This window comes from Bos javanicus, chromosome 13, assembly GCF_032452875.1.
Source record: "Bos javanicus breed banteng chromosome 13, ARS-OSU_banteng_1.0, whole genome shotgun sequence".
Taxonomy (NCBI): Eukaryota; Metazoa; Chordata; class Mammalia; order Artiodactyla; family Bovidae; genus Bos; species Bos javanicus.
In genome coordinates, this window is record NC_083880.1 from 46,328,482 (window position 1) to 46,355,653 (window position 27,172).

The 27,172-nt window shown below is 47.0% G+C and overlaps 1 protein-coding gene and 1 long non-coding RNA gene across 9 annotated transcripts in view; one reads left to right on the top strand and one right to left on the bottom strand.

The window, feature by feature from the left end:
- Positions 1-27,172, bottom strand: part of WDR37 (WD repeat domain 37) — a 32,537-nt gene that overhangs the window by 2,012 nt on the left and 3,353 nt on the right. For 3 of the 8 annotated variants that reach the window (XM_061436541.1, XM_061436536.1, XM_061436542.1), the window contains exons 2-12: positions 19,964-20,141; positions 16,811-16,907; positions 15,767-15,862; positions 15,437-15,501; positions 11,274-11,409; positions 10,100-10,171; positions 8,779-8,823; positions 7,264-7,340; positions 5,616-5,853; positions 4,420-4,561; positions 7-141 (exon numbers count right to left, since the gene is read on the bottom strand). In XM_061436541.1, the coding sequence (XP_061292525.1) occupies positions 7-141; positions 4,420-4,561; positions 5,616-5,853; positions 7,264-7,340; positions 8,779-8,823; positions 10,100-10,171; positions 11,274-11,409; positions 15,437-15,501; positions 15,767-15,862; positions 16,811-16,907; positions 19,964-20,101 (1,241 nt within the window). In that variant the 5' untranslated portion in view covers positions 20,102-20,141. Of the gene's footprint in view, positions 1-6; positions 142-4,419; positions 4,562-5,615; positions 5,857-7,263; positions 7,341-8,778; positions 8,824-10,099; positions 10,172-11,273; positions 11,410-15,436; positions 15,502-15,766; positions 15,863-16,810; positions 16,908-17,986; positions 18,924-19,963; positions 20,142-27,172 lie in introns of those variants that run through there. The other 5 variants (XM_061436535.1, XM_061436534.1, XM_061436537.1 and 2 more) reach the window with 3 other exon arrangements.
- LOC133259281 (uncharacterized) lies at positions 20,056-23,742 on the top strand. Its single transcript, XR_009740346.1, has 3 exons — positions 20,056-20,164; positions 20,469-20,556; positions 23,125-23,742. It is a non-coding gene; the product is annotated as an uncharacterized LOC133259281 (long non-coding RNA).

Here is a 27,172-nt window from a genome sequence, read left to right on the forward strand (position 1 = left end):
CATCACCTGTTGATGGCAGAGTCTGTGCGGATGGTGGCAATGGGGGACCGCATGTTCTTCAGGTCCCAGACCTTCACAGTGCGGTCGTCACTGCCAGAGACCACGTTATCTCCCACGGTGAACACGGCAGAGGTCACAGTGCTGCCAAGAGAGGGCACGGGGTCAGAACCTCATCAGGAAGTCCCTGTCCACAGTGCACAGCAGACACCCTATCCTGCCACCCCAGGGCCTGTCGGGCGGGCAGGGAGGCAGGGATGTGGACACCATGAGTCATCAACTCCGCTCACTGGTTCTCCTGCTAACCCCCGCCAGCACACAGGGGCCGCACTGACCTCTCCAAGGCGGCCTCACCTCATCCCGGCAGTGGAGCAAGGAGCAGGCTCCCAGACAAGATGGGCCAGATAGACAGGACCCACCGAAATCTCTAGAGCAGACAATTAAACATCCATCCCAACTGAGACTTTCAGACAATTCAATCAGAGCACTGGAAAAAAAATTAATTCCAACAACAAAAAAAAAACATTTAAAAAATGATCTGAACAGACTTCTCCAAAAGAGGTTTACAGATGAAACCTGAAAACAGGCCCATGAAAACGTGCTCAACATCACTAGTCACCAGGGAAATGCACACCAGACCCCAGTGAGCTGGTACTCCACACCTGTCAGAATGGCCGTCACCAAAGAGACAGCGATCAGTGTTGGAGAGGGTGGGGAGAAAGGGAACCCTCCTACAATGCTGATGCAAACGTAAATTGGCGCAGCCACTGTAAAAAACATTGTGGAAATTCCTCAAAGACAGAACTATCATGTGACCCAGCAATTTCACTCCTGGGTATTTAACTGGAAAAAAAAAAAAATCAAAAAGATACACATGTCCCAAAGTGCATGGCAGCCCTGTTTACAACGGCCACGACACAGAAGCAACCAAAAAGTCCATGGACAGAGGACTGGGTAAAGAGGATGTGTCCATACAGAGGGATGGACCTGGAGAGCACTGTGCTGAGGTCAAAGGCCGAGTGCGCCACAGGGAGAAAGACGGAGACAAGGATAACCCCAAGAGCAACGCAACGAGTCACCCAAACTCCTCATCCGACGACAAGGACACAGTGCGGGCTTGAGTGGGAACCAGGTGCTGCTGCCCCTCAGGTCACAGGGCCATCAGGGCCCGGCCGCTGACAAGGCCCTAGGGCAGACACCTCCACTGCTGGCGACCTCCCTGTGGATGTGAGGTCTCAGGAGGTCTGGCCCAGTTAAACCTCAGTTAACACTGCTAAATTAGTGGGAAAAGTCCCCACAAAGCTTGTCAAACCCTGTTAATGAAATGCTGAAAGACGCTGGGTTTCAATGCATCAGGACCCTGACAGGTATTGTGGGGCATCAAAGAGAGAGGCTGGCTGCAATTCTTCCAAGGACTGTCCTCCCAAGGCCTCTCCCACACGGTCCCTTGGGGCGGTGGAAGGCCCGGCCCCATCAGCGCCCACCGCCTCATTTATCTTGTCGCCGAGAGCAGCCGAGCGTGTGCCTCCAGCTGACAGAGCGGCTCCGCTGCCGCGGCACGCCTAGAACATTCGTTCCGCTCCCTCTGCGGGCCTCCATCAGCGGAGACAGAAAGCTGGGCTCCTCATTAGGACCCACAGCTGTCCCCCCATCACACAGGGAAGCGGCTGCTCTGCATAACAATCTGCTGAAACTTCCCAGCCAAGGAAGAAAGTGCACAATGTGGAAAATGAAGCCCGGAGACAGGAGGCAGCAACTCCTCTGGCACCGGCCGCAGGCGCCTTCTCATGCTGAAGGGGATGGGGCCTCCGACGGGGCAGAGTGAGAAGGCAGGGAGCACACATTCCAGCAACGGGGCCCAGGCAGACCCTCACTCCTCCACCTTTGCAGGCAGCGTAAGGGGCACGTGGAGTGCAGACCCAGGTGTGACGTGACACATGGCCTACGCCACCCTCCTGCCTGACAGTGCTGCTCACAAACCCACAAGGACCTAACCGATGCTGCTCACAGGGCTTGGGCAGCCCCCCACCTTCCACCCACTGGCCTCCAAGCTGTGCTTAAGACGCTAAGGTCCCCGAGGAGGAACCCATCCTTGGGGACACCCTGGGCCCTCAGAGCGCTGCCCCCACGAGCACTGGCACCCCCAAGTTAGAGAATGCTCAGCTCCCACAGTTCACGATCTCAGATACCTGAATGAGAAATGGAAACTCATCTCCCAATGACACAAACTTCTGAGGAGTCCTGAAAGGCCAGCTCCCCAAGGAGCAGACCCTGAGATAGCAAGCATTCAAAGGAAGTCAGGTTTGCACCACACCGATTCTTTCTAGGATTTCAAGTCTGGCTTCCCCTGGAGGAGGGCAGGGGACACTCCAGCAAGCAAGGCCAGACCTCACTTGATGCCCCTCTCCAGCCGCCCCCAGGCTCAATGCAGACACTCCTGTCCACTTCACAATGAGGCTAAATCCCAGAACCGCTCCCTCGATCACCGCGTGCCAGGCCCTGCGTCCTACGAGAAAATACACGACAGAAGGTACTGACACTATCCAGCCAAGGGCCCTGACAAGGTCGCGTGCACACAGGCCTCAGAGCCGCATGCAGCACCTATCAGAAGTGACACGGGCTTCAAGGAACATAACACGTGTAGAGGCGTGGGTGCGACCTCTTACAGGCACCACCACCGCCCCACCCTGCCCCCTGCCCCAGGGAGCTCAAGGCATCCTGCCAACACCTTATCAGGTCCAGAAGAAGTGCAGACAGAAATTTTTCTGTGAGACATCATATCTTGTTTTCTTTAGACAAGAAAGCACCTGAGTTCACACTCTAGGAATAAAGTAAACAAGTGTATGAAAGGAATTTAGGCAAAAAAAAAGAAACAACTCTGCATTCTCAGATATTTCTAAGAATGAAATATTCCGTGCTGAGCTAATTTCTGATTTCTTCAATGCCAGAGTTTATGGCACGTGTAGACACCATCAGCTGGGCACAGCCTGGAGTCATCGGCCACCCACGGGGGAAGCTTAATGACCAGTGACTGCCTCCACTGCTGGCCCCTTTTTATCGCAATGGAAACAAAGCAAAATGAAACTAAAAACAGGGTGACAACTCTGCCGCACTCCACAGGAGGCGGTGGTGCTGGGGGGCTCCTCTCAAGTGCAGCAGGGGTTCCAGCGCCAGAGTAAGTTTCATGACAGTGAGAGCCGTTCACAGGAACGGCCCTGGATCCGACCCGCATGGCCGGAGTTCAGCCCCACTGACTGCACGTCACAGAGGGGCCAGGGCGTCGTCCCCACCAGGCCATCCTCAGGTGGTGGTGGAAAGCACATGAACGCACAAGGACCGAGCCCATCAGACAAAAAGTTCTGGGTTTCGGCTAAGGCTGATGACAGAAATACATGAGAAATGAACTGCCAATAGTTGAAACTCCTGTGACATTCCAAATTTTTCCAACTAAACATCTCTGTCATTTCCAAGAACAGAACACACTACAATCCCCACTTATCAGGAAAACAGCTGGTTAAAAAAGGTTTCTAAAATTGCTTTTCAGTCAAATTGGTATACCTTGGGCCACCAAACGCTTGTAATAATACAGACCCCAAGCTTCACTACATAAATCCTGTTAAGATTCCTATTATAATGAAGAAATTTCATAATACAGAGTGAAAATAAAAGCAACATACCAAAAAGGGGGTGGGGGGCTCATTTGTCTCTTTCACAAATGTACAATGAAAACCCTGAACAGACACTCCACCCGGAGCTCTCTCTCCACCCAGCAAAAATAATACAGCCAGATCTCAGGGGGACTCGTCCTACAGACGTTCGTTTATCTTACACAATAGTGTTATATCTCAAACCCTACTTTCTGAAAAAGGCACAGGAGCCGCGTAACAGTACCAGAAATAAAAAGGAGAAAACAGTATCTCTCCCAGCTCCTAAAGAAGCTGGGCTACAGAACTGAGTCAGTGATGCTGAAGCCTACACCGCTACATCTTGCCTTAGGAACAACCAGCACACAGAACACTCGAATTACCTGTATTTCGAGTTAAAGTACTCATATCACGGAAGATGTTAAGAGTCCAACACACTTCACTAGAGAACTTGTGCTGAGTCCCTATAAATGAAAATATGCCCTAAGATGAGCTTTCCTAAAGTGTGTTCCACATCATAATAACATGAAACATGCAGTCACACAGTAAGAAACACTGCCTGTGTGTCAGCAACCATCCACTGAGAACCCTCCACAGGGACTTTCCAGGGTGACACAAGGGAAGAAGAGCCACACTCCTGAGAACAGCACACCTGAGTGTTTGTTTCAATGCTCAGAAAACCACTGGGTTAGGAGGATCAAGAAAACCATCCTAGAAAACCCAGTCACCTCCCAGCCCAGACCACAGTTAAAAAGACATTTATGCGACCGAGACTCACTCCGTGTGGCCCTGGAACACGTTCACGGAGTGGATGGAAGGGTCGCGGAAGTCCCACAGGCGGAACGTCGTGTCGCGAGAGGAGGTCACCACCAGCCGCTGGGTCGGGTGCGTGCAGCAGTGCGTCAGCTCCTGGTCATGCCCTGTGGGAGATGGAAGACGCAGTCACAGTGAGGCCCCCGCCCGGCTCCCAGGAAAAGCAGCTGCGGGGACGGTGTGTGGGATCAAGGGGGACCCGTGTTCCTTCCCCTCGTGCATTCGAAAGAGCTGAATGAGCAGTGTGGGAGGGACACTCCTGACCCCGACGGATGAAAGGTCAGGAGGGTCTCTAATGGCCAAATGTGTGAGAAAGTACAGTTCTGAGTTTCGCATGTGAGAAGAACCTCTAATAACCCAAGGGGGAAGCACATGGTGAGACACATCCCTGTCACTTAATGACAAAACGCACTGACAAGCAGGTATGAAGGCCGGTGGTGGGCACGGGGCTATACACGCCCTGCTGGACTCCTGCCCTGCATGTGGGCCCAACCTGCAGATGTGTGGGATGGTGTTCTGGTGATCTCAGTACATTATAACGCAAAATGGGTTTTGCAGATATGACTAAGGCCTCCAAATTGCATGGCTTTCAGTTAGTCAAAAAAAAACCCAGACTTCCTGGGTGGCCTGCCACAGTCAGGTGAGCCTTGAGAGAGACTCGCTCCTGCTGGCCCGGAGGAAAGCCAACACCATGTGGTGAGAAGCCTCTGTCAGGGCCGGGGGAGGGGGCCTGCAGCCGCCTCCAGGTACTGAAAGCTGCCCCCAGCCAAAAACTGGCAGACAAACGGCCACAGGAAAGGGATCCTTGCAATGGCAATAAGAGGACCGCAGGTCTCAGGTGAGGGCACAACCCCGCCAGCATTCTCATCCCGCCCACGACCCCCTGATAATCAGAGCGTCAGGAAGCACGTGCCCAAAACTCCTGGCCAAGGAACAGCATGTTATTTTAAGATACTAAGTGTGTGGAAATTAAATCCAAAAAAAAGCTAACACACCAACCACATTCAAATATCTACATACTGCACATCTCTAGATGCAATTACACCCCCTGAAGAAAAGATAAATTTAACCACTAATGGCTCCATTACTCAGGAGGATCTCTGAAAATCACAGCTGTGCCAACACTCAATCCAGACGAGAAGTCCCTCCCACACGACGCACCTGTCAGGGAGTGGACGAGCTCTGACGTCTCCACATCGTACAGGTTGGCCGTTCTGTCCCAGGAGGCTGTCACTGCCTGCTTCCCGCCAACCAGCCAGTCAGCAGCTATGACCACTCCCTGGTGGCTCTTCAGAGATGTCAGCGGCGCCCGGATGGTGGGACAGTCGCTGGACGCGTCGGCATCTGCATCAGGCTCATCCTTGTCGGAGCACTCCACTTCGTCCTCGCCACAGAGCTGCTGCTGGGGAAGCAGAGGCAGGTCCCTGGAGATCCTGACCTTGCAGACCAGCCGCACAGTCAGACCGCTACCGCCTATCCTTCCAGGACTTAATGACCATTATGACCGATCCAGCGGGTGTCTGGCACTAAGTAAACATGCACACACACACCATGTAGGAGCACACACCACATGGACACACGTACACAAGGATATGTGTGTCACGTCTACAAACACGGCAGAGTTAAAATAAAATCTGTTAAAATAAAAAATATATACATAACACACTCAATTAAAAATGAATTCTTAAGTGGCTTCCCTGGAGGCTCAGTGGTAAAGAATCCACCTGCCAATGCAGGAGACATGTGTTCAATCCCTAGTCCAGGAAGACCCCACATGCCTCAGAGGAACTGAGTCTGAGAGACACAACTATCAAGTTCTGTGCTCCAGAGCCCGGGAGCTGAGACTACTGAAGCCCATGCATCCTGGAGTCTATGCTCTGCAACAAGAGAACTCACTGCAGTGAGAAGCCTGTGCATCACAACTGGAGAGGAGCCCCCACTCGCCGCAACTAGAGAAACCCTCACAGCGTGAACTCACCCAGTGCCCTGGGCCTGCGAGGACCCCCACCTGCGGGAGCAGCCCAGGGAGGGCCCCTGTGTGCATACCCCACAGAAACAAGATCAGATCAAGTCACCCAGGAGGAGGATGAGAGCGCACGTGAGGACCCAAAGGTGGCACTGAGCTGATGTGGTGCAAGTACACCCGACAGGACAGGTAGGAACTGGGCGGTCTGTGGTTTAAACCTGTGGTCCGTTCTTCTCAACATGCAACCTAACTTGTCACCAACATTAAAACTTGACCCACATGACAATGACATCACACGCCCCACTAACCTACAGGGTTTATCTCACATGAGAGACAGACAAGTTGTCTACAATCAAATATATAAAACACTAAAAATTTAACCTAACCTTAAAATTAAAGGACTAACATATGTATATGTTATAACTTTTGTGGAAAAGATAAAGTAAACGTAACCACAGGCGATGTAGACAGACGCACGCCCTGGTCTGCTGGGCGGCCTGGCACCCGGCTGGTGTCCTGGCAGGCAGACGGTGGCCTCGCTTGGCCTCTCCTGAGTGCACGCAGGGAGAAGGTACAGGGAGCCCTCGGGTGCCTCTTCTCCTCCAGACACCAATCCTGCTGGTCAGAGCCCCACCCTGCAACCTCACTTGACCTCAGTGACTTCTTCAGAGGCCCATCTCCATGGACAGCCCCCCAGGGTGAGGGTTCTAAGCTATGAATTTGGGGACACACACATTCAGTCCACAACAGAAACCATTAAGTTCCTCCTAAAACTCACAGATGTCCAGAACCCACCGACATACCCCGGGTCGTGCTCTCAGGGTAAGTAAACGTGCTGCTTACACTAGAGTCGGCCGCAGGCTGAGGAGCAGGCAGCTGGACTGCATACCTCCACACATGGGCAGTCTGATCTCCAGAGGCTGAGGAGAGAAGGCGGGGCGGGGCAGTGCGTTACCGGCACGCAGACGAGCATGGGTGAGACCCCGCTAAGTCCACTCCTTGAGGGATCACAAGGGATTGACTTGACTTAAACAGGTTCTTCTGAGATGTTCCCAGGAATAGCAAAGGTGCCCAGAGATAATTACCTATAAAAATAATTCCCTCCATCCCAAGGTGGAAAGCTCTGAAGGCTCAGAGAAAACTCACAAGGCGTGGATTTCATTCTCCACCTGGCTAATCTAAGACGACAGACACCCAAGTCCACAGTAACTCGAGTGCACGATCCCGTCTGCTGAACCAGGAGGCACCTCGCCCCGGCAAGGGAGCAGCTGGTACCGAGACCTCACTGTCAGTAGCCAGGCTGCGAGGGGTGCTCAGAACCCAGGAAAGACAGAGGGCTGCTGAGAGGCACAGATGGCCTGCAGACATGCCAAAGGGCCGCCTCCACCCGAGACAGGAGCACTGTCTGGATTCCACTTTCCCTAGCTGCAAAGGCTGCAAAGCTCCCCAAAGCAGTGGATGGTAGCATGGGCCTCAGGGCATCAAAGTGTCCGACCTTCTGGCCTCTCGAGCTGGCATCCAGTCCCAGCCCCATGTGCCTCCTCTCCCCAGGCCACCACTCTGCCGGCTTCTGTCCCCACCGCAGCCTGCCGACACGTCTCAACCTCATCCCCCTCTCTCCAGCCCAGCTGTCCCTGGTCTCCCTCCGGCTCCCCAATCACACAACAAACAGCCCCCATAACAAGGCTTCACTCCCAGCTGACGGCTCCCCAGAGGTCAGCTCAGACGTTCACTAGCTGTCACCTGTCCACAGGTGCAGGCCTGTTCAAACCAGCCTGAAGATGAAAACAGGTACTCTGGTCCTTCACAGAAAAGCCTGCTGGTCACTGGTCTAGACACACACTCACCCTCCAGGTTACATCTGTGTCCCCAAAACACAACAGGGGTCCACAGGATCACACAGTTTTATGGGCCAACTCCTCACTGTGACCATGAAAGTGTTTGTAAGACCACTAGATGAGGTAGAGACAAACCCAAGAGACCACAGCTCTTTCTGGGAGGACCACTTGGGAAGAAGTGAAGACCTAAGCCCTGGAGGTGCCCAAGCCAGGACCGCTGACCTCCTTTCTGTGCACACAGGGACTGAGAGAGCCTGAGAGTCAGAGAGTGGGCAGCAGGGATAGGCTCTGTAAAAAGACCTCCAGGAGAACCGAACTAACTCGCAAGCCACTGCTGGTTAAAAATAACCCTTGGTATTGTTTTCTTTATTCATTTTTCATGCAACTTGTGAAATGTCTACTAACGACCAACTTCTGTGAATGGCACGGCTAATCCTGACGCTACTGATAAGAAAAGGAATGACAATTGTTTTCAGATCAGCAATAACTATTCAATAAAGAAAAAAAAAAATCAACATACCGGTGAGGGCCAACTGTTCTGATGGATGAAATTTTATGGAATTTACTGCAAAGTAAAAATATTGAAAAAACAGGTTTACAATAAGAATATATCATCAATATCTATTACAACTACAGTATATGTTGTAAAGTTAAATTTAAAAACTAAAGAATTATGATAGTTCAATATTAAGTCTTCTCATTCCATTAAACTATGAATAAAGAAAACAAAGATACAACGCAAAATAACTAAATATGAACTACCAAACCACTCAAGAATCGGCTACACAGGAAAACAATACTTGATCTCTTAAACACTGAGAAGTCACTGAGGGCTAAAAGTAAACCAAGTTGAAAAAAGAAAACTTAATTACAAAAGGCAAAGGTAGATTATGGTGGGGGACACTGTTCACTGCCCACACGCCCACCCTTCAGAGAAGCCACGAGTTCACAATGTGCACAGAAATGAGACCACTACTCCCTTCAGGACAGCAAAGCTGGGGACTGCAAGTGAGGCATGTGCCCGGGGAGCCACGGGCTGCACAGGGCGGCGGCGAGGACAAGGAACACAGAGCCCATCTCCCTTCTTAACAGGAGCCCTCTCTTGTCTAAAACCCAAAAAAGTAACAAACAATAAGACAGGCTATTTTTCTAAATGGAAGGAAAGAGCAGAAGATTTAAAACTGTTCCAAGTGGCTGACTTTGAGAAGTGGAGATGGCAGTGAGAAGGATGAGCACAAGGCCCCCATGGGTTTGTCACACAAGCTAACGCTTTCTTAATGCTCAGGCTGATGAGTACTCAGTATGTCACACCCACTGCAGGAGCAACAGCCCCCAGGTATGGTCCTGAGGGAGATGAAGGGTCCAGCTGGAGGGGACAGTGGACGAGGCAGGGGTGGGGGGCCAAGCAGGACCTGGCCCACAGCCCCGATGGGAGAGCAGTACACCCCCACTGATAGGACGGGAGATGTGCCAGGGAGGAGGGGGAGAGGAGGTGTTTACCCAAGTCCGTGGGGGACACAGCAGACCCTGGAGGCGGGTAGTGGACACAACCTCCAAGTCTGTGTGCAGGGTGAAGGGTGAGCTGGCCAGGGGCAACGAGACACAGGCCCAGAGCCGGGGCGCCAGAAGGAAGAAGGGAGAGTGGGACAGCCCATGGTGTCCGCAGCAAGGAGCCCAGCAGCCACCAGCACCCACAGGGCTCACATACAGCACCTCTGCACCACAGAGCCTCAGCAATTGGACAGCGCGAAGCCAGTGGACACACGTCAGTCCCAGACCGTGCAAGGCAAGAGGCTGAGGCCCAGCCCCCATAAGGGGACGCCCCACGATCTACGGCTCACCTGACCCCACGTGGCCCGTGTACTTGGCGAGGCTCCGACCCGTCTCGATACTCCACAACAGAGCTGTGTGATCTGCAAGATCCAAATAAACACAAGTGAGCCGCTGCCAACATTAGTCTTTTTAATTAAACAGGAGGATAAAAATTCTAAACTGAGAAGTTTCATCACCACTAGTATCTCATGGGATTTTGCTCACACTCCTCTGTAATCCAACTGATGCAAGAGGACAGGGGGCCAGTGACCCACCCGAGGCCATGGAACTGGCAGGGGAACCTGGGAACCTGACTCCTGGGGCATGGCCATGCTGCCAGCACCAGGCCTGGGACCTGAGACACCAGGGTCCATGGGTCATGGGCTCCTCACCTTTTTGAAATAGTAAGACTTTTCAGAACATCAAGCTATATTCAAATGCAAACAGCACCCAACTCCAGTTCCAAATTATCTGAGATAACCCATGCTCTATGGACCTCTCCAAAACAAAGATAAAAAGGACACTCATTAAGGAAACCTGACACAAAGTGCTGATTACCCATGTGAGATTTCAGAAGTCATAAAAAGGAATCTGTATCCTTTTTAAGCTAAAATTTCCAAAATAATCTGCGGTGCTCATGTATGAACACAGTTTTAAACAACAGAAAACTTTCTTCATCATTCTAATGACTTTACATTTCCTATTCCCACCCAGAAAGGCTGGATGTAGCACATAACTTCTCACAAGTTGGCACTCCTTTTCCACAAGCGAACACATTTTTAATTCCGGGAATTTTTTCTGAAGGGTTATTAGGTTATTAGCTCTCAGAAGACACTTCCTCTCCAAGGAGGAGAACGGGGCTCTCTGATGCCGCCCCAGGACTCCTGGCAGTGGAACCCCTACACCAGGCCAGCATGGCGCTGTCAGACCATACAGCATGTCCTTGGAGGGGCCTCTCGAGTGGGAAAAAGTGCAATACACTATCAAAGCAAATGTACGCGGACTATGGCTGACAAGAAAGCCAATCACAACTACCTAATGCCATGGAGAGGCAATCCACCCTGTGCCACTGGACAGCGTCCCGGACAGTGAGTGGTTCCAAACGCAGCCACTCACTCGGATGCCGATAGGCACACAGCTAAGCGTTTGGCCACACTACCTCCAGGAAGGCCCTGCCGCAGGCTGGGGTGGTTCCAGACTCACCAGCAGACGCCGTCCCCAGCACCACAGGCTGCGTCCTTGCCACACTGACATCCCAGATGCCATCCCGGTGGCCAATATACTCCTTCACAAGCTGGCACACTGCCCGGGATGTGGTGGTCTTGAAGCTGGAGACAATCTGAAATTGTGATGGAATTTATTGAGCAAATATGTTTCAGTTAAAAAAAAATATGTTTGGAAATACATAAATCATTGAAAAGTGATTTATAAATCAATGTGATTTATCAAAAGTGATTTATAAATCAATGTGATTTATCAAAAGTGATTTATAAATCAATGATTTATAAATCAAATTTATAAATGATTCATAAATCATTGAAAAGAAAATTTAAAACGTTATAGCAACACAGTGTAAGTGCAGTTAGATCTCACAAAGCAGGGCAAAGTCCTTACAAAAGCCTCAGAAGAACCCTACAACCACCCCCCACTGCCTGCCTGCCTGTCTGTGTACCTTACATGTCCTCATACACAAACCGAAACTATCACACAACATTTCCAAATTCTCAAAAAAAAAAAAAAAAAAGCAGGACATAAAAAGTCAGGTAGGTACACCCCAAACCCTTAACACTAATTACTCTTACTATTGGGAGACCTGTATTTTCTTATTTTTAGTAACTCACACCAAACCAGGAGAAAAAGAATCTAAGGTGGGAAGGAATGAAAAAATAACAGGTGAGGTCACTGAGCACAGCCTCAGCCAGCCCTGCTCCTGAGGGGGAAGGGGGCAGGGCAGGGCCAGCGGACCCTGGCCTCAGGCGGCACACAGTCTGGCACGGACACTCAGGCCCAGCGGTCAGGAGGCACCGTCCGGGATGACCCACACAGCACGTAGCCCCACTTTCTCTCACAATGGAAGGGCCTGAGGGAGACGCTAACAAAACATAAAGGGTTTGGTTTTCTAACTGTTCTGGGATAAAAGATGGCTTTTCAGCCTTTAAAGTTAATCAGAATACTGAAATGGTAAAACCAAGTTTAAAAAAAAGTGTGAGGTATTCTACAGCTGCTTTAAACACTGATTTAGCAAAGCCCTAAAAATGCATCTATGTTTAATTTCAGTATAAACACTTAAAACACAATCCACTATTTCACCACCACCAGCATGAGCCTTCAAATGATTCCTGACACAGTGAAAGGCTGAAACAGACTTCCAGCAGAGAGACTCACTCTTCAGTACACACTCCTGACTCGGCTTAAATGTAAAAGGAGGGACAGCACTTCCCAGGTGGTCCCACAGTCAGGACTCTGCGCACTCACTGCCAAGTGCACGGGTTCCATCACTGGTTGGGGAACTGACATCCCACAAGCCATCCAGACACTTTCAGGAGGGGCGGGGGCAAAGCTCATGACAAGTGGTGGGCAACTTCTCAGATACCACTGTTCTGAGATATGAACTGCCCCCACTTGCCCAGCAGAAACACGGGTCCATGGCCAAGACTTGTGCCAACCACATTTCCAGTGAAGCTGGAGGAGAGGGATTGCGATTGATGCCACCAAGCAGATGGTCTCAGGCACCGCTTCCAGGTGCACGCCACATTCTGACCACTGAAGCACTGTTTTCCAAATATGGACTCAGGCATAACTGCACAGAGGCCCATGAGACTGAATTACCTCCAGGGAACACTTGTGATGCAAATGCAGAAGGATGCTTCCGAATTATCCTTTGCACTAAAATAAAATTTAAACTCTAAAAAACAAAGGGCTTCCCAGGTGGCGCTTGCTGTAGTTCCCTGTCAGCGTTCAGTTGCTCAGTCATGTCTGACCCCACAGACTGCAGCACGCCAGCACTAGGTGGCGCTAGTGGTAAAGAATCCACCTGCCGATGCCAATGAAGGAGATGCAAGAGATGCGGGTTTGGTCCCTAGGTCTGGAAGATCCCCTGAAAGAGGAAATGGCAACCCACTCTGTATTCTTGCCTGGAAATCCCATGGGCAGAAGAGCCTGGCAGGCTACAATCTATGGGGTCTCAAAGACTTGGGAGAGTTAAAAAACTGGCTTAAAACTCAACATTCAGAAAACTGATCATGGCATCCGGTTCCATCACTTCATGGCAAACAGGAGAAACAAAAGGGGAATCCGTGGCAGATTTTATTTTCTTGGTTTCCAAAATCACTTTGGACAGTGACTGCAGTCATTAAATTAGAAGACGCTTGCTCCTTGGAAAGAAAGCTATGATAAACCTAGATAGCATATTAAAAAGCAGAGACATCACTTTGCCAACAAAGGTTCATATAGTGAAAGCTATGGTTCTTTCCATAGTCATGTACAGATGTGAGAATTGAACCATGAAAAAGGCTGAGTACCAAAGAACTGATGATTCTGAACTGTGGTGTTGGAGAAGACTCTTGAGTTTCTTGGTCTGCAAGGAGATCAACCAGTCAATGCTAAAGGAAATCAACCCTGAATATTCATTAGAAGGACCTATGCTCAAGTTCTAATACTTTGGCTACCTGATGCAGAGAGCCAACTCACTGGAAAAGACCCTGATGCTGAGAAAGATTGAGAGCAGGAGGAGAAGGGGACAACAGAGAATGAGATGGGTGGATGGCATCACCGACTCAAACGGACATGAGTGAGCAAACTCCAGGAGACAGTAAAGGACAGGGAAGCCTGGCGAGCTACAGTCCATGGGGCGCAAAGAGTTGGACACGACTTAGCGAGACTGAACAACAACAACAAAGAGAGGCTTTTTCACAACAAAAGAACCTTATCTTTATAAAAACCCATGTGAACAATTTCACAAGTTCCTGGGAAACAGTTTGCTGGTTAGCCTGTGGTGCTGCCCCCACAGGCCTCAGAGCCAGTCCACAGGCCCCAAGAGGGGCGGGTCTGCTGGGGGTGAGGAGATTGAACCCATCCACTCCTCCAAGAACACTCGCTGCAGCAGAGGAGACCTGGACTCCGTTTCACCTTCACTCTTTAAGGTGTGTGCACAGGCTACTAAGATCGTTAATAGTATGTTTCTTATAAATTCAGATAAATTTTTAGTCTCTAAAATGACTGGGGCTTTTAGTATTTCTAATACATTTTTTAAAAGCAATTATTGTACACTTCCTTATCTTTGTTCAAATCTTAAATTTTACTACTCATGGTAAGAGGTTGACTCTATATAATCCTTTCTTCCTCTACTTCAGAAATGATCAGAAAATTGTGGAATTCTAAGACCATACACTGTATATATAAACTGGAATAAACAATATAATTCAAAACAACATAAGAAGTTAAATAAGAACGTAATGTCACTTGACATTTTTAAAAAGTACTTTAATGTTTATTTAAAAATTCAAAACTACTAAATGTAAGCTAGATATAACAGAACAAAAAAATTTTAGTAAGCCACTTACATCCTAGAGTTATCAAAGGAAACACAAGAAAATGTCAGCAATATTCATGTTTTTTAAAAAACAAAAAGTTACCAAAGACTTTCAAATAAGCAGAAATAGCCTAAGACTGAAGCTGCTCCTTGAATTGCAGTTCATCTCACTGTGGATACAAGCTTAAGTTACTTAAGGGAAAAATAAAAAGCTAACAAAAAACTATTTATGCCTTCATAGCAGACTCACCACAAATTTCAACTTCCTCCTAATATTAAGCAAAAGTACTATACACTCGTTTAAGGCAGGTAATTTGTTTATTCCAAATACCCCAAAGCAGAGATGCACACAATCACCTCAAAATATTACTTCATAGTAGTATTCCGCCAGAGATAAACTAATTCCCAAATAATTAAATCCTTGCCATTTTAAATGATGATTTGTAAAACAGCAAAATATGACAAATGTCTCTATTCTGCCTTTGGACCTTCACTTTTTTATCATACTTTGCAAACTAAGGAAGAGATGAACTAAAACGTAACTACAACTCACAATGTAAGTTCCATTGCTTTATACCCATTTGTTAGCTTCTCTGAATTCAGAATCTCCTCATCAAGCCACATTAACAATAAAAAATGTACTTTCCCACAAAAAAGACCACACCTACTAACACATGCTGTGTCAGCCACAGTAAGCAGCATAGGTAGCATCCAGGTGCCTCTGCCCTGGAGCCACTTAACATCGACAATACTTGTCTTAAATATTAGGTTCCTCTCTTCCCATCGCACTACGTGCAGACCCACACACTCATGAAGGCCCGAGAGCCACACATACCTTGCTGGTGGAGGCCTTGTAGGTGGTCTTCAGTTTCTGAGAAAGCTGGCTGGTGCTGTGACTGGCTGCAGAGACACAGAACCAACCGTCAAGAAATCACACAAGCAAGAATGTCAGAGCTGGGACGGGGAGATGGCTCAAGGACACGGAGGACAATGCAAGCCCGGGGTGTGCCCACACCAGCAGAAACATGGGCTTCCTGGAGCCTCCTCGTCCTTCCACACCCGGATCCAAGGGATGCTACTCAAGCTTGCTGACCATGCAGAGGAAGCGAGTCTGCACTGGAGTCAGACTTTCTCCCTGCAGTCGCCTGCAGGAAGCCAGCCTCACCTTTCGTCTTGAGTTGGCCCTTACTCAGTTCTGCTCCATCGATCGCTTGTCCTTCAGCTGCTAAGCGCTCATTAAGAGTCTCGACTTCTCTACGCACTGAAAAGTAAAATGTGCTTTTCAGGTATATTCACCAGTTCCAAAACTGAGTACATAAAAATGTTGCATGTTAGAATTGTCTAAACAAGCACGTGAATGATATACCAGTAAACAAGAGGATGGCCACAGAGTTCCAAAAAACTCAAAGACATTCCAAAAACACAAAGTCCACCACTCATGCCACCCCAGACAGACACTGTGCTACTGACCCCCAAACGGGGCTCCTGGATTTCAACAGAGTTCGTGTCCTTTGTACTTTATTCTGTGCACTTAAAACACTGTTCTGGTCCTGTCTGAAACTCAATAGAATACTTACAGTCTCGCCTGAAATCATTAGGGGAAATGTACAATAACAAAACCTGACTATCGTTACTGTTGTCTGCACCAGAGCGTCAAGTGAAGGCTACACATCTCAAAGACTAAAAGTTGAAGGGAAAAAAAGAAAAAATTTAACAGTGAGGAGTTCCCTGGCGGTCCAGTGGTTAGGACTCTGGGCTTTCATTGCCAAGGGCCTGGGTTCATTCCCTGGTCGGTGAACTAGTCATGCAAGTCACAAGGTGCGACCAAAAACAGAAAAAAAGTGAAGAGAAAAGTATTGAATCACAGTGGACGTGAAGAAGGAAGAGGAAGGCAGGAGATGGGGAAGAAGAGAAGCAGACGCAGGGTGTGGGAACGCAAGATGGGGCCTCTGTCCTCACTCTGCAGGGACCTGTGGTCACAACCCACTCCAGCAGGAGACAGACGCCCCCAACCCCCTGCCCCCAGACCCTGCCCTGAGTGTGCGGAGCTGAAGATAGTAAACAAGTGCCATCATAAGCCCCCCCAAACACGTCAAAGCAGAAAAGAAAAGGGGTACAAAGGTGAATGTGACCCAGAGATGAAACTCTCAAATATCCATATGGAGAAGTGACAGGTTATAAAAGTATTTCAAATAAGAGCAATACTCACATTCTAAGTTTTCAATATAAAGGTTTTCAAATTCTCTTTCTATTTGACCAAACAGTTCCAGAAGAGTACTGCGAACCGAGGAAGGCAGCTTAGAATCCTGCAGAGAAAAAAGGTTGTGCTGAAAGTGAACGAGTAAGTGAATGAGGAGCTCTGACACCGAGCACTAGTACACTTTTTCCAAAGGGAATTACATATTTTATTTCTTCTACGTAAACACTCAAAAGAACTTCAAGTTTCAAATTCCTACAGCTGAAACTAAAACCAAATTGTGTAAATGGTTTCCCAGGATGGCACAGGTTTTGAGGCCAAGCAGGTCTTCAAACACGTAACTCCCTTTACAAGGAAAGAAACAAGCCTATTTAAAATCTCCGAGTTTGTGGGAGATGAAGCTAAGAACAGCCCTTATGCTCCAGCATGTGGCATCACAAGTCAATCTTAGTAAGTGGTACCTCACAATCCTCACATCCACTGTGCTCCAAGCAGAGTAAACTGGACACTTCCTGTAACTCTGCTGCTGCTAAGTCACTTCAGTTGTGTCCGACTCTGTGCAACCCCATAGACGGCAGCCGACCAGGCTCCCCGTCCCTGGGATTCTCCAGGCAAGAACACTGGAGTGGGTTGCCATTTCCTTCTCCAGTGCATGAAAGTGAAAAGTGAAAAGTGAAAGTGAAGTCACTCAGTCGTGTCCAACTCTTAGCGACCCCATGGACTGCAGCCTACTAGGCTCCTCCATCCATGGGATTTTCCAGGCAAGAGTACTGGAGTGGGGTGCCACTGCCTTCTCCATTCCTATTAACTCTACTCAGCACTTAAAGATTGCTCCAAGGAAGAAAAGTGAATTCAGCTGTAAGAGTGAAAGGTGAATCAGCTGAATGAAAACACCAGCGTGGAAGGTCCCAGGCTTCTGCAGGGGCTTCACTATGAAGCTACGACTCAGTGAAACTTCTAGAAGTCTGCATTTTCACGGCTGGCATGGAAGAGGCAGGCCCCTTTCCTGGCCTGGGTCAGTGCTTCCAGTGCAGACATGGGTTTCCCACTCCACAACTAGCACCGCTGCCTCCTTGCTTCTGATTCAAGAATCCAATTCCCATAAAGGCTGCCCGACAGTTAAGCCTGTAATCCCGTCCAGAGTATCGCCTGTGGCTCCACTCGGAGCCTGAGGCCCGCCACACATACCATGCCAGGTGCCCACATCCAACGCCATAATCGCCGTTGCTGCCGCAGGACCGGGCCAAGCGCCCCCACCAGCCCAGGGAGCTGCCCGTCTGCCCACAGGAACCGACCCACCTGCAGGGTTCTGAATGACCCTCACAAAGGGGTACCCGAGAGGCAGCTGGCTCTACATCACAATGGGGATGGCGCGGAAGCCCTGAGAACACGGGCCCCTCACACAGAGTTACCCCCAAAGATGCCATCAGGGGCAGCAACAAAGGGTCACTGCTGGAAACTGAGATGACTAACAGTTTAAAAGTCCCTTAGACAACCTGCACTGGCCAGTGGGGGAGCTGACGGTCACATGTGACTAACCTTAAAACTAGGTCAGTCACGATTTTTAAATTCCTCTGTCCCACCAGTCACACGTGGCTCTGGGCGCCCATACAGGCAGCACAGATCTAGAACCTTCCACCACAGAAGTTTCAGTGCACAGCTCTGGTTCAAGCATTCCTTGTCAGAAGAGACGAGGACACAGACACCAGCGAGGAGGAACGTGTGAGGACACAGATTGGGTCCATATCCAGGAAGGAAGCCTCAGGAGGACCACCCTGCCCACACCTGACCTCCAGCTGCCCACCTCCAGGATGGAGAGAAAAAAGCGTCTGCCATTTAATCTCCCATCTGTGGCACTTGGCTGTGGCCATCCGAGCTCACAAGAACAGGCAAAGCCATTCTGGAGGCCCCTTCAATCTACAATTTTATTTCCAAATTAAGTTAAAATGTAACCAATTCATTATTCACCCAGTCAGTACATAAGAGGACCCTAAGTGAACATTTCCCACCCACCAGCAACAGCACCACTTTCTGAGCACACATAAGCTGCATCCTGCCAGCACATGTTCCACGTCCCAGCTTCTTAGGTCAACAGCAAATGAGCCAATTTCTCAGATTTACACCATATTTCCCTGTAACATTGTGGTGGATGAATCAGTTCTAACTGCAAAGGAATGATTATCTATATCTACATAGATAGATAGACAGATATGGGGCGGGGGGGGTGGGCAGGTCATCTTGGTTCCCTGACCAGGGATTGAACCCATGCCCCCTGTGGTGGAAACTTGGGAGTCCTAACCACTGGACCATCAGGGAATTCCCAGTATTCATACTTTTACTACCCTGTAAAGATTACACCTGCCAAAGTAGGAAACTCAAGAGACACGGGTTCGATCCCTGGGTCAGGAAGATTCCCTGGAGAAGGAAATGGGAACCCGCTCCAATATTCTTGCCTGGGAAATCCCAAGGACAGAGGAGCCTGGCGGGCTACAGTCCGTGGGGTCGCAGAGTAGGACATGACTTGAGCGCACATACACACACATACACTTACGCCTATATAAACATATAGCAGATATATCTACAATTTATTTTACTATAACATATGCTTTTATTTAGACTTAAGAAACAATGTTCTTTTAAAAACCTAACGTTTTACTCATTACAGAAGAACTAGAAAAAGAAGCAAACTTATCTTTGTCAATAAAATATTAGATCACTTAATAAAGGGGGCATCGAATTATCAGAAAGACATACAATGTAATAAGCAGCAGATATACTCACACAGCAGACACAGGATAAAGCCAAGAAAAGTTAGTGAAAGATCAGATTCCAAGAACTCCTCAGAGAACAAAGATCATTATACCTGATTCTGCTCTCCTCTTGAGGCTCTGAGACAGAAGCCTAAAAGTACTCTGTCAATCTGCCTGTGCAAAGAATAAAAACTAGCCGACTATCACACCCACATTTATTACAATATGTAACACACTAACCTAGAAATTGAATTCTGCCTCTTTAGGCTGTTGCATTTGACTGTCATTTTCACTGGTCTATGGGGGGCCTGCTTGTTTTGGTAACCCACACTTTCCCTCCACTTTGGAGATCTGTATACACTGGGCTATTTTTTGAACACTGCCAACACGATTCACATCTTCACCAGACACTCACCTGTCCCTCTAACATGTCTCTGGGCAGGCCCGTCCTCTCCTGCTCTGAGCTGTTAGTTCTCCGTATGGAAAGGCTATGAGATTTGCGCTTCTGTTTTGCTTGGCGAGCAGCTGAACAACTCCCGCTTTCTGTGGGCATTACTTCTGGAAGATGAGGTCCTGGTCACTCCTGCAAGAAGCTAAACAGGAACAGGAAAAACAAGTACGGTATTTCTGATATGGCAAACTGAAATGAAGGAAAAACAGGGGATAGGGATGAAACTGCCCACTGCCAATTTCCTTATTATGTTAACATTTACTATGTAAATTAGAACGTAATACATTCACATGTTTTAAGGTAGAGACCACAGCCTTTGTTAAACAGGTAACTTTTTTATCAAATTTCATGAACACCCTTTTAAAAAATCAACAGCAGAGAAGGGTTTAAAATAGAGAACTCTCCCTTAGCCCACTCTCTGCAGACTCCCCGACTCCCCTGGGGAACCAATTCTAACTGCATTTTCCAGCTACAGATTCCAGAGCTATGCCCTCCTAGAGAAATCCGATGCAAGCCCCAAAAGCGACTGCAGATTTTCTAGCAAGCACATTAAAAAGGTAAGGACAAATAAAATTTTAATGCTTTATTTAACCCATGTTTAAAATACTCTCATCTGAGTCAAGTAAAAAACCCAAATGAGGTCTGTCAGCATTTGTAGGCTCCAGTTTCCTTCTCACTCACAACACCGCTCACTGGGAACCGGCCACGTTCGTGGGGCTCACCTACGGTGAGCACCACCGTGATACCATCATACAGCACACAAAATCCTGCATGGCATTCCAATACTCACGTAACACATTTTCCTTTCCCCATTTTGGGCATTATTCATTTCCTGCTACCATGAACAACTCTTCTCAATACAATCACATTACTTAGTTAATATGACTCTAAGCAGTATATTTACACAGGACACACTCCTTCTTCAACTGCAAATTAATATTTTGGATATCACTTCCTTATTTTCTGCTCTCACTGCTCCCTCCTTCTCCCAGAATACCTTTGTGAATGCAAGTAATTTTAACCATATACTTATATTTCTTCCTTCTTCAACAACCGACAGTATCTGTAGGTCCTCACTGAAAAATGGCTCTCAGTGTCCCACCTTCTCTGGAGCCAGCCCACAGCCCTCCACTCCCCACTCTGCTGTGGCAGAGTGCGTGTCCTCTGGGGATCCTGAGCTTAGGGCTCTCAGCCCGCCCCCGCCAATGGACCACAGCCACCTCCTGTGGACTGCTGGGGCTGATCCCCTGTGGATGCAGCACAGCTGTCTTAACCATGCACCTACTGCAAAGAATTCTGGCCCTTTCCAGTTTCTTACTATTACAAATAAAGCTACTATGACAATAACATAGGTTTTTGCTGAAACTCCAATACTTTGGCCACCTGATGAGAAGAGCTGACTCGCTTAAAAAAGACCCTGATGCTGGGAAAGATTGAGGGCAGGAGGAGAAGGGGATGACAGAGGATGAGATGGTCGGACAGCATCACCGACTCAATAGACATGAGTTTGGGTAAACTCCAGGAGTTGGTGATGGACAAGGAGGCCTGGCGTGCTGCGGTTCATGGGGTCGCAAAAAGTCATACACGACTGAGTGACTGAACTGAACTGAAGTTTCTACTTCTTCTGACTCCTGTATGTTTACAGGAAAAAAGAAACTAACAAGTTTTTTAAAATGTTTGAGATAATAATTCACACACAGTCCACTCTGCCAAAACTTCTAAATTTTGATCAAGTCCTAACTCATCCATTATTTTTAAGACTCATACTTTTAGAGTCATGTCTAAGAACTTTCCACCAATCCTAAATTCCCAAATTTTTATGTTTTCTTCTTAAAATTTTAGCTTTATCAGTTACATTTAAATTTACAAGCTATTCTGGGACTGTTTTTTTAATAAAGTGTGAAGTTTAGATCAAGGTTTTTGGGGTTTTTTTTTTTCTGGTGGTATCCTGTTATTCTAGCACCATATGCTAAAGACAATCTATCCTACACCAAATTGAGCAAGTTTGGCATCTTGCTCAAAAATCAATTGGCTATATTTCTATGGGATTATTTCTTGGTTCTCTATTTTGTTCCACTGTTCTGTGTTATCTTGAAATCATACATCTTGTGATTTCTACCACATCTTTTTCACAATGTTTTAGCCATCCTACTTCCTTTGCCTTTCCACAGAAATTTAGAATAATCTCATCCGTATCTGCAAAACTCCTGATGGAACTTTGATAAGAACTGCGTTTAATCTGTTGACTAATCTGGACAGAACTAGCTTGTCTATTATGTAGAGACTTCCAATCTATGGACACAGAGGATCTGTTTCAGATCATCTTTGATTTCCTTCCTCAGCTTGTAGTTTTCGCATAAAAGTTCTACATATACAAATAACCCTGAAGATTATATTTTTGTGCAATTTTAAATTGCTGGTATACAAAAATACAACTGATTTGTGTGTAATAAGCTTGTATCCTATGCTCTTGTTGAACTCATTTACCAGTTCAAGATTTTTCTGGAGATTATTTAGCATCTCCTATGTGGACTACTGTGTCATGTAAAAAAGGACAGCTTACTTCTTCCTTTCTGATCTGCATGCCTTTATTTCCTTTTCTTATCTTACTGACTTGGCTAGAAATTCCAATGCTATGTTGAATTAGAAGTAACAGCAAACATCCTTTCTTTATTTGGATCTTGAAATACTTGAAATCTTGAAAAATACTCAGTTTTCACCATTAAGTATATTAGCTGTAGGTTTTGGGTAAACACATCATTTTATCAAGTTGAAAGTCCCCCTCAACTGTTCACGTTCTGAGAGTTTCACGAGGGAGTGTCAACTGTGTCATGTTTTTTCGGGAGTCACTTAATATGAGCACATGGCTTTCTTCTAAGCCCCTAACAGGTCAATTACACTGCTGATTTTCAATATTGACCTAAACTTGCATCCATGGAGTAAATCCTACTTGGGCATGGTGCATAATTCATTGTTTGTTTTCTCATTTTGTTTCTTTTTTCTGCCTTCTTGTAGGTTGAAATACTTGAACATTTTTTGGAATTTCTTTCTGATTTCTCTTGTTTTGGAGTTTCTTTTGCATAACTTTTCTTAGAGGCTGCTAAGTTTTCATTATCTTTTCACAGCTTATCAGTCTGCTGACCACCAACGTTCTACCAGTTCCTGGTGAGTGTTGAAGCTTTACTTCCTCCACACCCCTCTGCCCTCCCCACTGACAACATGACTGTCTTAAGTGTTTCCTCCAAACACACTGAGAACCACATCAGACAGCTGTGCTTCAACTTTCAAACCTAAGTCAGAGAAGGAATGTCTATTGAATTTACCAATTCATTTACTCTCTCCATTGTTTCTTCTTCCTTCCTGGTGTTCCTACAGCATTTCCCTTCTGTTGAACTTCCTCTATTATTTCAGGGTAGCTCTGCTGGTAACAAATCATGTGAATGATGTTTTCACTTGATAGAGAATTCTGATCTGATGGTTCTTTTCTTTCAGCACTTGAAAAACATACTACTTCCTTCTGGCCTCTGCAGTCTGTGATGAGAAATCAACTACAGACAAAGGGACATTTCTCTCTCCCATTGCTTTTTCATCTTTAGTTTCAGAAGTCTGACTATGAGGCAGCTTAGCAGATTTCTTTGAATTTATCCTGCCTGGGTTTCACCATATGTTTTGAATATATAGGTTTATGGCTTGCCAAACTTGGGAAATACCTAGCCAGTGTTTCTTCAAACATATTTTCAGCCCCACTGTCTCTCTCCTCTCTTCCTGATAAGGACAGGTCTCTTGGTAAAGGCACAGGTCCCAGGGGTTCAGTTTACTTTTTTCCAGTCTATTTTCTCTCTAATGTTCAGACTGGGTAATTTTCATTGTTTTATCATCAAGTTCATGGATTCCACAAGCTCACTATTGTACTCCCCAGTTCTAAAATTTCCATTTGTTTCTTCTTTACATGCCATATTTTCTTCCTGAGATTTTCTATTTTTCATTTGCTTCAAGTGTTATTATCTCCTCACTGAAAATTTTATCACGACTGTTTTAAAATCTTGTCAAACAATTCTAATATCTGCATTGGTCCTGTGTGGCTGTTAGCTACCTTTTCTGATTCAAGTTGACATCTTCCCCCTCGGTGTGAGAAGCCTCAGGATGCTGGGTGTTGTTATCAGACATGAGACCTGATCTAAGTCTTCCAGCAGGCCTCTTCTGATACTGACCCAGCCAGCAAACAAGGGTATGGCCTTGTTTCTGCCAGGTGGATATAGAAAGTGGGGATGGAAGCAAGTGCGCCCCATTCCGCCTCCTCTGACCCAGGAGGAAGTCCCCCTGCCGATGCTGGGTGAAGCTCTCTTGGCCTCTATTCACACTGCTGAGCTGAGCCTAGGGCGCCTTGTCACTGTGCGGTTCCAAGCTTCATCACCACAGGTGACGGTAAAATTCCTGAACTTTTGCTAGGTTTCTTCTGAGGCAATTCCAACAGGAAAGAAGAGTGTGTTCTTTGTTACCGCACAACAGAGATGAGAACCCGGCTTCTCACCAGGCCTCTCTGATCCCACCCGGCACAGTGTGGTCCCCACAAGGCTTGTCAGGGGTCAGAGACTAGATTCCCTACCCAAGCTGGGACGCTCAGCGTGAGGTGGGGCCACAATGTTTTCTAAGCATGTCCTGTCTGGCAGGCTGTCCCTTTCCTGGTCTTCTGGTCAAAGGCCAGCTTTCTCGGGGCTTGCTGAGCCCTTTGGCATTGCTGGGTTGTGGCTGCTCAAGGCCCAAGGCTAGGATGTATGGGGCAAAAGGAAAACCCAGGGAACTTAGCCCTGAGTCAGTTCTCAGGTCCCCATACCCCTACAGTTTTCTTTCTTCTCTCCACTTTTCAGTCTCATGTTTGTTTTTTTGTTTGTTTATTTGTTTTGTATTTAATGTCCACTGTTTTTAGCTGTACTTAGTGGGAGCAACAGGAAAAGTATACATCTACTGTAAAGCCAGAGATCTTTTGACTCCCCAGTTGAACATGTGTAGGCCTTGTACAAAAAATAACAAAAAAGTAAGTACATTCAAGACAGTCCATTAGTTCTTTGTGTTTAGGTTTTAAAATTTGAAATTCACTAATTTATTAAAATTATCACTTTTTGCAGAGATCAGTCCTGGGTGTTCTTTGGAAGGAGTGATGCTAAAGCTGAAACTCCAGTACTTTGGCCACCTCATGCGAAGAGCTGACTCATTGGAAAAGACTCTGATGCTGGGAGGGATTGGGGGCAGGGGGAGAAGGGGACGACAGAGGATGAGATGGCTGGATGGCATCACTGACTCGATGGACGTGAGTTTGAGTGAACTCCGGGAGATGGTGATGGACAGGGAGGCCTGGCGTGCTGCAATTCATGAGGTCGCAAAGAGTCGGACGTGACTGAGCGACTGAACTGAACTGAACTGATATAGACAAAATTTAACTCTCAAATGTTTTTTAAAAAGGACACTTAATAAGATAACTTTTTATCTCCAAAATTCTCATTAAAATATATATATATCTTCCATTTTCCTTGCTTTTTTGTATACTCTATCTGTCAAAGCCAGCCACAAGGCCAATCCCCATTTAAGCAGAGGGCAGAGGCTTCACCTACCAACAGGACAATAAGAATCTGTGTTATCCATCACACCTTACTTCACTCACATGAGTTTGAGAGTCATACAAACCTAAGTCCCCACCAACTCCTCAAAGGGCTGGCTCTCTTCCATCATGAAGCTTCAGCTTGAATGTCACTTCCCATAACAGCCTCCCTTGAAGACCACTAGCCACAGCACTGCATAACTCTCGCCATGCTTGTATTTACATCCTATTTATGATTTGCCCACTAAATATGTGTTTCCCCCACTACACAATCAACACAGTGAGGACTGGGACACAGTAAACTGGGGCCACTACTGTATTTGTACCGTATTTGTTAGGCCTGACATAAACACATCCTCAAATATCTGATGGGTGGATGAGCACTACATCTACCACTGACAGACTGTGTAACCCTGGTCAGGTTACTTAACCACCTTCTGAAGGCTTAACTCTGTATCTTTAAAGCAGGGATAATAATAGCACTACTTCATTAAGTCACTCACCAGTATTCCTCTCATCTGGATGGGCTGAGCATTGGAAATGCGGTAGTGAACAAAACAGACTTGGTTCCTACCTTCTCAGAATGCTTAAGATTTGAGTTGGAAGACAGATATTATACACACAATCTCATAACTTATTACAGAAGTTATAAATTGTGACGAGGGCTACAAAAGACATGTGCAAATATTATGAGACCAGCTATTAGCTAAACAGTTACAAAGATCATTCTGAGAGGCCAGCATCCAAATTGAGACTGAAGAATTCCTAAGAGTTAACCACATGGAAAACAGAAAAGGGAGGAGATATTTCAAGGACAGGAATAGCATGGGAAAATGCCCAGATATTAAAAAAACAAATACATCTGTAATACAGCAAACAATGGACAGAACAGTGCAAGGTAAGTGGAGTGACAGGCTTAGAATCTAATCTTTTGTTTACAGTTTATCCTAAAATAAAAGGAAAGTCACTTAAAACTTTTTACGCAAATAAGCAACAGTAGACTGGCTGCTATGTGAAAAATACACTAAAAAGTAAGACGACCATGAATGAGAAGCCAATTAGGCAGTTACTGAAACAGTCGAGGTAATAGATTATAACAGTTAAGATTAGAGGAGGATGAATGGATTGGGGTGGGCAGGGGGAAGAAGACAGAGGTAACAAGGAAAGCCCCTTTCTGAGGCAGCAGGTAGGTGAAACAGAGATCAGATTACCAAGATGAGAGAGCAGATATGGAGAAATCAGGACCTAATACTGAATGTATTGTTTTTGCAATGCCTTTGAATGTCAAAATACAAGGAGGCAGGGTGTACAGGTTTAGAGATGAAGAGAGAACTACAGAACATGTATAAAACTGGGAGAAGTCTACACTGAAGTAAAGACGGGTTCTTTGACCCCATCATGCCTCTAAGTCCAATACCTTACCATTTTTAACTGCTCTTCTGCACAACAGGGGGGAAAAGTGTATTACTGGTAGATATAGGTGGCTCAGACGGTAAAGCGTCTGCCTGCAATGCGGAAGACCTGGGTTCGATCCCTGGGTTCGATCCCTGGGTCCGGAAGATCCCCTGGAGAAGGAA